Here is a 14,637-nt window from a genome sequence, read left to right as displayed (position 1 = left end):
TCGTAGTTCACGTTTTTATGTTTAATTAATGTAAGGGGACGCGTGGACTCTCGACGGCCTTCGTGGACGGCTTTAATGATTAATTAATATATATTTTTATTTTTGAAAATGTTTGCATATTTTTTTCGCTCGTCGTCAAAATGGATCTGGTCAGCGTTGGGTTAATGTGTCGACCCAAATGCATAAGGGGACGTTTGTGTCCGCCGGCCCGATCCAAACGGCAAAAAACGGACAAATGCATCGTCAGTTTGGGTCGTCCCCTTGGAGAGCATCTCTAACAGGCGCCCAACACGCGGCGCACAAAAATTCAGTTTACAACGCGTACACCTTAAAATTTAGCGCTCCGAGCGCTCGCTCCAGCGGAAGCCGCAAAATTTGACGCGCGTACGGCACTCCAGCAGACGCGCAAAACACAGCGCATGCAACATGCATTTTTTTATCATTATAGGATATTTTAAATGATACATAGCATAGTTGCACGGATAGCCTAGATAGATAGAAAACGATAAAAACCGATAAATAAACTACATAGCATAGCATAGATAAAAAACCCATAAAAATACATAAGATTGCATAGATAAAAAGTCGATAAAAAATTACTACTCATCGTCATGGTCGGACTCCAACGCTGCGATGACGGGCGAGGCCAGAAAAGAGACAAAGGGGCGCGTGACGAGATGAGGGCATGACTGGGTTCGGTGGAAGGGCGCGTAGCGAACGCTGCATTTTATAGGCGTGCTAAACTCCGCACCCCAAATCTAACGCACGTCCACCCGCTTTTTTCGCGTGCGCAACAGCTTTCCATACGCCTGACTTTTCCTCATTGCTGAAGCTCAAGGTCGCGAAACCGTTCCCGGCGCGCTAAAATGCCACCCTTCATGTATCCAGCGCCGGCTGCTAGGGCTGCCAAACACGCCCTAGATACTCGTGCTGCAACCTAAGAGCATCTCCAATTACGGCGTCAAAAAACGCACGCGCGCGGTAGACAGGGCTTTTAGCGCGCGCGAGGGGAAATCGTGCGCTCCACCGGACGCGCCAAAAAGCGCGCGTGGTAAACTATTGCGCGCGTGGGGGGGGGGAGAAAGCGGGCGGCCGTGCACCAGATTTGGCGCACCGCTTTCAGCGCGCATATAAATGTCGCGCTCGCCACGCGGTTGCCCATAGCCACGCGCCCTCTACCGTTTCCTCGCCGCTGTCTCTGCCGCTCCCTCGCCACTCCCTCTGCCACCATGTCGCGCCGCCATGGATCCTCGGGCTACCGCGGCGTCCGCGTGCGCCACTCGGGCGTCTACTACGTCGAGATCAGGTCCGACGACGTCCACCTCGGCCTCGGCACCTTCGATACCTCGCACGAGGCCGCCCGCGCGTACGATGTGGCAGCGTGGCGCCTAGGGAGGCCTCGTGCGCAGATGAACTTCCACGATGTCTACACGCGCAAGGAGGCGCAGGACCCCGCCCCTCCACCTCGTCTGATATACGACCAAGACCGTCAGGAGCACCGTCGGCAGCAGTGTCGACTCCTCGTCGCCAAGGAGGACGAGCGAGCCATGGCGGAGTGGCGTCGGCGCCACCCGGAGGACGTCGTCGTCGAGAACGCCTTCTGGGCGGAGAGGACGGCAAGGCGTCGCGAGGAGCGGCAGGACAGGCGTCGGTGCAAGTTACTCGCTATATCGCAGTGTTTGGCCGTCAACAGTGGTGGGACGTCTATCTTTACTTCTGACGATGAACGGTGGGAGGACGCATGGCTATCTACCTCAGACAGCACCCCACGGTGATGACTCGAAGTAGTTTTATCTATCTATGATAGTTTTATTATCATGTTGGACTAGTTTATTATCTATGTGTTCGACTAGTTTATTATTTATGTGTTGAACTAGTTTTATTATCTACTTGTTCCTAAATATAAGACCTTTTAGATATTGCATTATGAACTACATACGGATGTATATAGACATATTTTAGAATGTAGATTCATTCATTTTGCTCCGTAGTCTCCTACTGTAATCTCTAAAAGGTCTTATATTTTGAAATGGAGAGAGTATATGTTATATTATTTATATTATCTATATGTTTTATCGTGTTGGTGTGACGACGATGATAATGATGGACTATATATTTAACGTGTTGGACAAGTTTTAGGTGTATATTTGCAGCGGTTGCTGGAGTGCCGCGCGCGTAAAAGGATGCTGCGACTGTTGGAACCGGCGCTCGTCGGCGCCAAGAAAAAAGCTAATGACGCGCTTTAAAAATTTTTAGACACCGGTCGAAGCGTGTGTGTTGGAGATGCTTTAAAACCTACACTACAGTCTACAGTGACGAACCCGTTGAATCGTATCAGAAAATGGACGTGTCGACGGAGCGCGGCCTCCCGGCGAAGATGGCCTCGAGCAACCTTGGCAACGGGGGCATTTCGCGGTCGAGCACGCCCTCAAGGATCTGCACCACCTGCCCCATCGCCGGCCGGACCGCCTCGTCTTCCTGGATGCACCAGCAAGCGACCTTGCAGGCTCTCTCCACCTCCTTCAGCTCCGCCTCGCCGCACAGACTCTCGTCCAGCAAGCTCCTCACTTCGCCCGCCGCGAGCTTCCTCGACGCCCGCACGGGGAAGTAGTCCACCACCTGGTCGTCGTCGGCGTGCGTCGTCCACGTCCACGACCCTCCGCTCGAGTTCCTCCTCCCGGAGACCAGCTCCAGCAGCACCATGCCGTAGCTGTACACGTCCACCTTCGGCGTGATGGGCGTCCCGCTGATCCACTCCGGCTCGAGGTACCCCATGGTTCCCCTCATCGTGGTCAGGGCGCGGCTGAAGTCCCTCCCGACGAACTTGGCCATGCCGAAGTCGGCGATCTTGGGGCGGAGCGACACGTCCAGGAGGATGTTCTGCGGCTTCACATCGCAGTGGATGATGCGGTCCCGGCAGCCCTCGTGCAGATACGCCAGGCCTCTGGCGACTCCCACGGCGATCTGGTACCGGGTGCTCCAGTCCAAGAACACGCCGCCGCCGCCGTCGCTCTGGCCGAACAGGTGGATGTTGAGGGAGCGGTTCGGCATGTGCTCGTAGACGAGGAACCTGCCGTCGCCGTCGCAGCAGAAGCCGATCAGCTTCACCAGGTTGACGTGCCGGACGACCCCGATCGAGCTCACCCCCGCCCTGAACTGCTTCTCGCCTTGGAAGCTGCCGTCGAGCCTCTTCACGGCGATGTCAGTGTCGCGCAGTTGTCCCTTGAAGACGGAGCCGAAGCCGCCTTCGCCTATTTTTTCCGAGAAATTCTTGGTCGCCGAGCGCAAATCTCTGTATCTGAACGCCACAAGCCCACCATCCTGAACGACGTTGTTGGTTCTGCTCCTCCGCATCATCAGTGCTACCATGACGAGCACAGCTGCAGCAGCAGCAGTGCCTGCAGCAATGGCGACCCCAATGATCGCTCTTCTTCTTCGGTTGCTTCTTGCACTTCTCGTCATCTCACTGGCAGCAAGACGAAGATACAGAGTTTCTCCATCAGAGGCAGCAGTAGTTCCACCATTGCTCTGCCCCAATTTCGCGTTGAGCAATCTGTCTGTCCAGACAAGGCATCCCTGCCCGGCATATGCGTAAGCAAAGCAAGAGCAGTTGGACAGACAAGCCTCCGAGCATTCCGCCATGCTTTCAGCAGCTTGGATCCTCTGAGCTTTGTCAGGCAAGCTAACATCAGTCATGGAGAAAAACTTGTCACCGGATCCTGACGCTGTCACACTCGTGTTGCCACGCCGGAGAGCACTAGTTGAGTTGCAATCCAACTGAGTGTCCCTGATGTTAGATAATGAAGCGTTCCTACTCCCTTGAGGGAAGCCGCATTGGGTTTATATTGATAGGTTGCCTTGTTGTGCAAGGCATAGATACAAGAGTTTGAATACAATAGGAGATAGAGGAGATAGAGGAGGAGTTTGAGATTACAACGATATCTATATTCTAACAGCCTTCCTTAATCTCAACTACCTAAATTAAGATTACTCTTGAACTCATCAAATATTCGTGTTGGTAGCGCCTTGGTGAAACCATCCGTCACTTGATCTTTGGAGGGAATAAACCGTATCTCAAGCTTCTTTGATGCAACCCTTTCTCGTACAAAGTGAAAATCAATTTCTATGTGCTTTGTCCTAGCATGAAATACTGGGTTTGCAGACAAGTATGTTGCACCCAAGTTATCACACCATAAGCATGAGATCCGATTATTTTTGACTCCCAATTCTACAAGAAGTGACTCAACCCAAATAACTTCAGCAGTTGCATTTGCCAAGGATTTATACTCAGCTTCTGTGCTTGAACGTGATATAGTGGCTTGTTTCCTAGCACTCCAAGATATATGATTTGGTCCAAAGAATATGGCAAATCCTCCAATTGATCTTCTGTCATCACTGCAGCCTGTCCAGTCAGCATCAGAAAATGCACTCACAAGAGTTGAGTTAGAACTTTTGAAGTGTAGTCCTATACCCATAGTATGTTTTACATATCTTACAATTCTCTTGACAGCTGCCCAATGTGCAGAAGTAGGTGCATGTAGATACTGACAAACTTTGTTAACAGCAAATGAGATATCTGGACGTGTGAGAGTTAAATATTGCAATGCTCCCACAACACTCCTATACCTTGTACCGTCTTCCTCTTGAAGTGGATTTCCTTCATATGCTGAAAGTTTTTCTGAAGAGGACAAAGGTGTAGGTACTGGCTTGCAATCTTTCATCCCCATTCGAGACAGAAGTTCAGTGATATATCTCTCCTGATTTAACATAATTCCATCTTGAGTTTTTCTGACTTCAATTCCTAGGAAGAAATGCAAATCACCTAGATCTTTTAAAGCAAATTCTGAGCTTAGATCATGGAGAAGAGCATTGATGGCATTTTGTGAAGAACTTGCAACTATAATATCATCAACATATATAAGCAAGAAAATAACCACTCCTGCCTTGTTATAAATAAACGAGGATGTGTCAGCCTTTGAAGCAATAAAGCCAAGAGATTTCAGTTGCAAACTCAGTCTAGAATACCATGCTCTAGGTGCTTGTTTCAAACCATAAAGTGCTTTATCAAGTTTGCAAACAAAGTGTGGAAGTTTCTTACTCTCATACCCAGGTGGCTGTCTCGTGAACACTTCCTCTTCCAGAACACCATGCAAAAACGCGTTCTGTACATCTAGCTGTCTTAGGCTCCATCCTCTGGACACATCAATGGCCAGCACAAGTCTGATAGTTGCAGCTTTCACAACAGGACTAAAAGTATCCTCATAATCAATACCATAACGTTGTTTGAAACCTTTTGCAACCAAACGTGCCTTATACCTATCAATGGAGCCATCTGCCTTCTTTTTAACTCTATATACCCATTTGCAGTCAATTATATTTTTACCTTTCTGATTTGGTACAAGATGCCAGGTTTTATTTTTCATAAGCGCAGAGTATTCTTCATCCATTGCCTTCTTCCATTTGGGATCACCAAGTGCACTGCTAACACTTGTTGGCTCTCCTGAAATACATATCATGCCATATGGTATAGTCCCATCCGTTCGTATTTTTGGATTGCGTATACCTTTTTGTAGTCTGCTCATGACTTTTGGAGATGCCATAGATTGGGTTGTAGGTGCATTCGCTGCAGATGATCCAGAAGAAGGGGCCTGTGTTGTTGCGGTTTGCACAGGGGATCCTGTGGCCATCGATGGGGCCGCTGATCCTACAGGCGTACTGGGAGCAGCGGCGCGGAGCGGCACAAAGGATCCACCCCCCGACCGCGACTGGGTGCGCACGCGAGGCGAGGGAGATCCTGTCCCGCTCCTGTCCCCACCTGCCAATGACGTGGAGCCGCGGGGTTGGCTGGCCCGGGTGCTGGAACTGCCGCTGGTGGGAGCGTGATCCGAGGCGGATTCTCCCACGCGCTCCAGCGACGGCGCCCGTGCAGGTGTGCCAGGCGCCGCCGAATCCTCCTCATGATCTGTGCCAGGCTCCTCTTCTTCTGCCGCATGAAATATAAGATCGTTTTGATCATTTTGAGCACCGTTTTGAGCACCGTTTTCACCAGGAACCTGCACAGGCATAAGAGTAGGACCAGTACCAGTAGTAATATCATCATATTGGTTAGTACAATCATCACCCCCATGATCAAAAGACCGAAGATGTGTAGGAAGGAGAAGGATTTCTTGGCGAAGAAGTTGACCGGCATTGGGATGAAGTGATGCAAAAGGAAAGACGGACTCATCAAAAACAACATCCCTAGATATGTAGACTCTACCAGTAGAAATATCAAGGCATTTAACCCCTTTATGCATAGGGCTATAGCCTAAGAAGGCACATTGTTTAGAGCGGAAGGCGAGTTTGCGTGTGTTGTATGGTCTGAGATTGGGCCAACATGCACACCCAAAGACATGAACAGAGGGGTAGTTAGGTTTAACACCAAGGAGGCGTGTCAGAGGTGTTTCAAATTTGATGACTTTGCTTGGAAGCAAGTTGATGAGATATGTGGAAGTTAAAAAGGCTTCATCCCAGAATTTAAGTGGCATGGATGCATTGGCTAATAGGGCAAGTCCCATGTCAACAATGTGACGATGTTTCCTCTCAGCAGAGCCGTTCTGTTGGTGAGCGTGAGGGCAGGACACGTGATGTGATATGCCGAGTTTTTGAAAGAAGGCATTTAACTTTTCATACTCACCACCCCAGTCGGTTTGCATAGCAATGATCTTGGAGTCAAGTTTGCGTTCAACAAGCTTTTGAAAGTTGATAAAGACTTGGAATACATCAGATCTTTTTTTCAGCAAGTAAATCCAAGTAAATTTACTATAGTCATCAATAAAGCTTACATAGTAGGAGAATCTTCCGACGGAAGTGGGGGCTGGTCCCCATACATCTGAGAAAATGAGTTGTAATGGAGAAGTAGACACACTAAGAGAAATAGGATAAGGTAATTGATGACTTTTAACTTGTTGACACGGATCACAAACTGACTCAACACTAGGCTCATAGGAGAGTTTATTTTTAATAAGAACATATTTAACTATGACTGAAGATGAATGACCCAAACGACTGTGCCACCTTGATGAAGAGGGCTTGATGATAATGTTTGCTTGTTTGTCTGACCATGAAGAGGAAGATGATATGAGTGGGTAGAGACCTCCTATGCACCGTCCTCTAAGAATGATTCTCCTTGTTGCCAAGTCCTTGACCAAGAAAAAATAGGGATAGAATTCTATGAGAACATTGTTATCAAGAGTGAAACGATGGACATAAATAAGATTTTTAGAAGTTTCTGGGACGTGCAAAACATCTTTCAGGTGCAAAATTTTCATGGGGTTTTTAACAATTGAACTACCAATATGAGAAATATTCATACCAGATCCATTTGTCGTGCGAATTTGGTCACCACCATTGTACTTTTCCTGCATGGTCAGCTTGTCAAGTTCACCTGTGATATGATTGGTTGTTGCACTGTCGGCATACCAATTCGTGTCAACACCATAGGAGACTGCATGCGCCTCCTTTTCTTCTTGATCATTCTCTTCATATCGCCACCAGCAAACACGTGCACCCCCTGGATGATGCTTGAGGCAGATCTGACACTCTGGGAAGTCGTGTTGCTGATCACGCACCTGTTGTTGTTGCTGTTGTCGAGGGCGTCCTCTGAAACCACCATTGGAGGGAGAGGACTGGCGATCACCGCGGTCATTGCTACGGCCACGCCCCTTCCTCCTCGCCCGCGATTGGATCTGCCACGGGACGAGCCACGGCCTCTGTAGACCGCATTGGCAGAAGTATGAAACCCTCCTGAGGGCGAGTCGCCCAACATCTCCATCCTTTGATCAAAGGCAGAGATCTGGGCAAATAGATCATCGGCGGTGATGTTGTTTTTGACAGCTCCGATTGCCGCTACCATGGAGTCGTAGTCGCGGTCCAGACCAGCAAGTATGTAGTCCACCATCTCTAGATCAGAAACGGGGCGACCGACAGCAGCTAGTTCGTCCCCAAGGCTCTTCATCTTGGCCATGTACGCTGAGCTAGACATGATACCCTTCTTGGTGTTGGTGATCGCAATTCTCAGGTTGGTGATCCGAGATTGCGATTGTGAAGCAAAGAGATTGTTGATTGTTGTCCAGAGATCAAAGGTGGAGTCCTTCCCAACGACCTGTGCAAGGATCTCAAGAGACATGGAATTGAGTAGGTATGACAGAACCTGTTGATCTTTGGCGATCCATGATCCATAGAGAGGATTCGGCTCTTGGGCCGTGGTTTTGTCCGCCTTGGTGACTTCCACCGTTTTGGGTGGAGCGGCGTCGGAGTTGTCCAGGAGTCCAGTAACCTGCGCTCCTCGCAGGGCTGGGAGAACTTGCGTCTTCCAGAGGATGAAGTTTCCTCTCGCAAGTTTTTCTGATGGAGGTGAACCGAGGTTCAGGGCGACGCCAGCTGAGGAAGACATGACGTCGATTGTAGATGTGATCTGGGTTTGATTGTTTCTGGTTTGTGGCTAGATGTGTGGAAGAGAGGCTCTGATTACCATGTTAGATAATGAAGCGTTCCTACTCCCTTGAGGGGAGCCGCATTGGGTTTATATTGATAGATTGCCTTATTGTGCAAGGCATAGATATAAGAGTTTGAATACAATAGGAGACAGAGGAGGAGTTTGAGATTACAACGATATCTATATTCTAACACCTGACACATCCGCCTGACCGGTCACCTTGCGCCCAGTCCTCCGGCGACCACACGGAGAAGCCCTTCATGCAGCTGCACAGCGGACGCAGGCTGTAGGCGCAGACCGTGTTCGGCCCGCAGACCCCGTACACGTCGCACTGCCCCTTGGGCGTGGCGTAGAGCGTGAGCCAGCCCCGCGAGGCGTCGAGCCAGACCTGGTGCTTGTTCTGGCCGGCTGCGTCGATGATGTTGCGCGTCACGACGGCCTCATCCGTCACGTTGTACTGGAGGTACTCCTCCCGGCCGTTGTCCACGAAGGCGAGCTGAAACGTCGGGACGTTGCCCGACAGCTCCGGGATGGCGGCGAAGTACTTGCCGTTCCATGAGCCGGTGGCCCAGTAGGTGGCGGAGGAGTCGCAGAGCTTGAGGACGAGCTGGGGAGTGGCCGAGTCCACCTCGTAGCAGTAGGCTCCGGGTGACGGCGGGCCGGCCGGGGTCTTGTTTGAGACGAGGCGGCGGTTCAGGCCGGTGAGCTTGTCGCGGCCGAGCTTCGCGCTGGGGAGCAGAGTGTCGGTGGGGTGGTCGAAGCTCTGCCACAGTATACGGGGTTGACCGGAGTGGTTCGAGGCGTCGAGCAGGACGAGGTTGCCGCTGTTCAGCAGCACGGCCGACGTGTCGTTGGCCGTACTTCCACTTCCATTGGCTGATTTGGTAGACCAGGTGATGGTTGCGTTGGCGCGGTTGAAGACGGCGAGGTCGCCGTCAGCGGAGATGGCGAGCTCCGGCGAGGCGCCGTCCAAGATCGGGTTGGCGCCGTTGGCTACCCATACGGTTGTCAGGTCGGGGACAGCGCTGAACCATATCCCGAGGTACCACTTGGAGCCGCCGAACTCCTCGCTGGCCTGCTGGGATTGGAAGAAGCCGAGCGCAAACTTGCGGTTGTTGGAGACGAGCCTGGCGTCACCGCCAGCGAGCGGTCGGCCAGCCGAGACGGTGTCCGTGGAACCGGCGCCGCCGACACAGAGACAGAGGGCCGCGAACACGAGCACGAGGAGAAGAGCCGCTGCCATGGCGGATCATGGAGTTGGACGGACCGGGTAGTGTACAGGAGGATGCCGGGGAGCTAGCTATAAGCGGCGGCTTGCTGCGCAGACGACGGGCGGCGTAGGGCGTACTCGCACGCGCAGGTGGGTGGACCGGGATGAAAGCGCCGAGAGAAGATGCACCGCTCAGCAGCTCTCCACAGCCACAAGCATATACCGGAATAGTAAGCGACGCGCGCGGCCAAGAACGGTCGGCGCAGAGAGGGAGCGGGGATGCCACGGCGAGTAGCAGCGCACGGGCGATCCGACCTTTCTTTCTTCCTTATTATCGCGCGAGGCGTGTCAGTGTCACTTGACTCGGCTTGAGTTCGCCAGAGGAATTCAATGCGCGGCGTTGTGGCCATGAAAGGTCTCCATCGAACTGAATCGTTGTCGTTGCTTCTCTCCCAAAGGAAGAGAACAGTCTTGCTGTCTTTGCTGTTCACTCGCTACTCGCTAAGGTGGCGGCGGTTCCGATAAGTTCGCGCCTACAGAAATGTGGACTACGAACTGATGACGTGAAACGTGATGTGCGGGTGAGTAGGGACGTCCGTATTACTTCCTGCGATAAGTTGCGTTATATATCGGGTTTTTTCACTCTGACTCACGTGACCTGAAAAAATCATAGAACGAACTCATTCCGAAACAATTTCATGTTTTGATTTTTTTAGAAACGTCATATACCGTGACGTTGCAGGTCAACAATAAAACGTCGTTCTAATGTGGTGTTTCCTGTCTTCATTGAAACGCCAATGTATCATGGCGTTGACTGTCACCTTAAAAACGTCAACCTCCATGGCGTTTCTAGGGGTCATAGCTGCCCAGCTCGACCCATCGCCCACCAACCACCTTTTCTTCCTCCTCTTCCCTTCGAGCTTGGGTGAAAAACTTCTCCCTCTTCCTTCATATCCCCTCCTTGGATCTCCCTCCCTCAATCGTTTTGTGGGTTTTTTGAGGCAAATCGAAAAGGCCGGTAAGCTCCTTTAATCCCTTCAATTAGTTTTTGCAATACCTTTGTATTTGTGTAGCTTTTTTTGCACTAGGTGTAACCTAGGTTTTGAAGTAAAATCTATTTTGTGATGGTTAATGCATATGTTTTAAAGTAAAACTAAATATGTGATGGTGAGTGCCTATGTTTTTGGCAATAGGTGTAGTTTTTGGTGGCACTAGGTGCAACCTAGGTTTTGTTTATATTATTGGCACTAGGTTTATGCCTAAGTTTTGTTCGTATTATTGGCACTAGGTGAATGCCTAGGTTTTGTTCATATTATTGACACTAGGTGAATGCCTAGGTTTTTGGCACTAGGTGTAGTGTGGTTGTTTTTGGCACTAGGTTAATGCCTAAAAGAATTTTGTTCATATTATGTAGGATGTTTCAGCCGGTTAAATATCCGGGCCTTGATGATTTCTACGAGCAGAAGCATCGTGCGGTGCTAGTGGAAAGAGGATAGGTAATTATGCTGGTCTTGATGATTATTTTTCTATATTCCATGATTTTCATATTGTGACAAGTTGAGATAAGTAACAAATTATGCGTTTGTTTGTTTAGGTTCCTCCACTACTTTGTTTGAGGGGGCACAACTCGAATGAATCTCTCTTATATGACCCTCGGTACGAGCCTTATTTTAGAAGAATGGATCTTCTTCAGTTTGTGCTCAACTTTAAAGGCACACCACCATGGTTGAACGCCACGGCCCTTACCGCCCTTACGGACTGTTGGAGGCCGGAGACACACTCTTTTCACCTTCCTCTTGGTGAGATGACCATAACTCTGGAGGATATTGCTATGATCACCGGGCTTTCGATCGAGGGCAGGGCTCTTACAGAGAAGGTTAGGTCCGATGGGTGGCGACAACAGGTTGCAGCATTGGTTGGTGTTGAACCCGATCCATGGACTCATGAAACCAGGAAGGATCCTAGGCCATCCGGTGTGTTGTTCTCTTGGATACAGAGACATTTTCGCAAGTGCCCAAAGGATGCTAGTCCGGCTAATGTGGAGAGGTTCGCCAGGGCTTACCTCTGGAATCTTTTGACCCAAGTGGTGTTTCCGGATGGCACGGGGGACACAGCCTCGTGGATGTTCTTGGATCCTCTTCGTGACTGGGATGTTAAGTGGAGTTGGGGTTCGGCGGCACTAGCCTTCTTGTACCGTCAGGTACGGCTTAATATCATGCATTTTCATTTTATTCAATGCGTATATGACGCATTTTCATTATATTAAATTGGTATATGTTGCATTTTTATTTTATTAAATCTGTAGTTGGATGGAGCATGTATGAGGAGTAAGCCGACGTCCACTCTTGGAGGTTTCGTTTGGGCCCTACAGGTTTGGATGTGGGAGTGTATCCCTGTTGGCCGTAACCTCAGCCTTCCTCTGGAAGAACCTTGGAGTTACCCATTTGACGGAGATGAGGAGCGGTACCCCACTATTGCACACACATGGGCTAATGTCCAATGGACGAGTATCGCAGCTATGGTGTGGTATAAGGCATACATAAGTGAGCTTGACATGCTGACTTATGAATAGGTAATTAGCCAAATGCTTCGGCAACTTTCCTGAAATTTTTCATGGATGGTCGAGTGACTTGTTGTGATGTAGGTCAATTGGAGGCCGTACACGATACTTAGGCAGTTCCCTCTCGGCAACATGTGCCTTCGTGACCAACATCTTTGGCGTGTGCGGTGCCCCATGATATGCTTTTTTGCGGTGGAGTGGCATCTTCCTCATTGTGTTTCAAAGCAGTTCGGAGTCCAACAACGCAGCCCGCCGGATCACGTCGAGACAAGTGTGGTGCTACATAAGTGAGTTATTTGTGCTCAACTTTTGATCAATTTCTAACATGAGAAAATGGAATTGATGTATTATTCCATTGCTTTGTAGGACAAACCGGCAAACCAATAAGAGTGTCATCAATTGGGAGGAGCACCACATTATGTGGGTGGACATGTGGAATGCTCAGAGGAATGCTCGAGTTGAAACTGATCAAACACCACAAACTCACGAGGCGGCATATTTATGGCATTTGGAGTGGATGCGTAAAGAGTACAGAGTTATCCACAAGGGTGCTTGGACTCGTTCGGATTGCTTGGACTTACTGCCAAGTGAGGCTACTGATGTTGCGTTCAACAATTCTATTAGGGAGACAGTTGGAGCCCATCTTGACTATGGCCCTCTCCATGACTGAGTGGTACATCCCTCCTTTGAAATATGAGCATGTGTCATTTATTCATGGGTGGTGTGTCATATATGTTTTATCCAGGGCATGGAGCTATGGAGATGTATCAATGATAGTAACGTGGTGCTTGGTCGTGCCCCAGGTCCAGAAATAGACGGGTTTGTTAGAACTACTCTACCGGTTAGATGCTTTGTTAACCTTTGTTTTATTTGTCGTGCCTCTGTTAGCATATTAACATGTCAACGTCTTTTCATTGTGGAGAAGGTCGCTAATCGATGTCGCACACTAGCCGCTTTACTGTCTTGCCACGGTGTTTCATCCACCGATGTGCGGGCACGTTGTCAGGACAGAATTGTGCATTCTTCCGCTCGTCCGTCTTCTAGCCGACCACGTGTTTCTACCGCTCGTCCGTCTTCCAGCCGACCACGTGCTTCTTCGGGCCAGGCACATATCGAGGAAGTTGTAGAACAAGAGGAGATAGACAACGAGGCTGCGGATCCGGACTTCATTGAGTTTGGGGCTTCGTAGATGGAAGACGCTCCGCAACCAAGTCAACCTACTCAGTCGACGGAAGAAACACATCGAGCTAGCTCAAGGAACATCCAACGTCCTGGTTGGCAGAACACTCCAGAGGGCTACGTCACTAAGGGCAAGATGGCTGCGAAGAGAGGGAGGAAATGAAGTATGAACTATTAGTGTCATGTCATGCTAGTATGAACTTGTCTTATCGAGTTTTATGTAGTTTGAAGTATGAACTATGAACTTGGCTTATGGAGTTTTATGTAATTTGAAGTGTGAACTATGAACTTGGCTTATGGAGTTTTATGAACTACTGAACTTGTCATGTCATGGTGTTTAGACTCTGAATATTTGGGTATAAACTGTTAATATTTGGTATAGATTGTCAATATGTCATGCTAGTTTGAAGTATGAACTGTAAACTAGCAAAACAGGCCAAAAACGCCAGCCTAGTTGGCGTTTCCAGTGGAGTCTGCAAAGCCAGGCAACCGTGGCGTTTCCAAGCCCTATGCAAACGCGGCCAGAGAACAAGTGTGGCACCTACTGGTTTAAGGGAACGCCAATGCTTCCCTGGCGTTTTGACAGGAGGCAGAAACGCCAACAAGGCTGGCGTTTCAGATAGAGGCTGTAACGCCAGGCAGCTGTGGTGTTTCCTACCTATATGCAAACGTTGCCAGAAGACTAGTGTGACACCTACTGGTTTAAGCGAACACCACATCATCTCTAGCGTTTTGACAGGAGGCAGAAATGCCAAGAAGGCTGGCGTTTCACATAGAGGCTTTTGCAACTATGCATTTTCCTTGATAAATGTAATATGGGATATAAGATTCATATAGTATACACATCACATAAAGAGTATTGCTAAAGAACAAAGAGTACACACATCACATAGCCCATATAAAGTACAAACATCACATAGATTCATAGCAATTAAAGTTAAAACATCACATAGCAACTAAGAGTACACACAATGGAGTTCCCATAGCGATTTAGAGTGCACATAGAGATGGAATACTAAATTAAAGTTCAAAGTTCCCATAGCGATTTAGAGTGCTCATGATGACAACGACGTAGCTCTACTGTGTAGAGCAAGGGCCAAGTCCCTTTCCCTTCTTCTTCTTCCTCTCTTCTTCTTCTTCCTCCTCCCCCCTTTTCCTTATGAGTCTTGCCTCGTGAACCACTGCTACGGCGACAGAAACCTTCTGTCGTCT

General features: G+C 49.3%; 1 protein-coding gene across 1 annotated transcript; it reads right to left on the bottom strand.

Moving 5' to 3' along the window:
- Positions 1–2,334: 2,334 nt before the first annotated feature.
- Positions 2,335–10,024, bottom strand: LOC123441515. The gene is made up of 5 exons (XM_045117917.1): positions 8,671–10,024; positions 7,427–8,471; positions 5,717–6,053; positions 4,627–5,500; positions 2,335–3,757 (listed from the first exon to the last, which is right to left on the bottom strand). Exons 1-5 carry the CDS (start codon positions 9,717–9,719, stop codon positions 2,335–2,337), a joined length of 4,728 nt encoding a protein of 1,575 aa, XP_044973852.1. The 5' UTR covers positions 9,720–10,024.
- Positions 10,025–14,637: the final 4,613 nt, after the last annotated feature.

The sequence above is a fragment of the Hordeum vulgare genome, chromosome 3H, assembly GCF_904849725.1.
Source record: "Hordeum vulgare subsp. vulgare chromosome 3H, MorexV3_pseudomolecules_assembly, whole genome shotgun sequence".
Classification (NCBI taxonomy): Eukaryota; Viridiplantae; Streptophyta; class Magnoliopsida; order Poales; family Poaceae; genus Hordeum; species Hordeum vulgare.
Note: the sequence above shows the minus strand (reverse complement) of the source record. Positions and strands in the feature narration are given on the sequence as shown.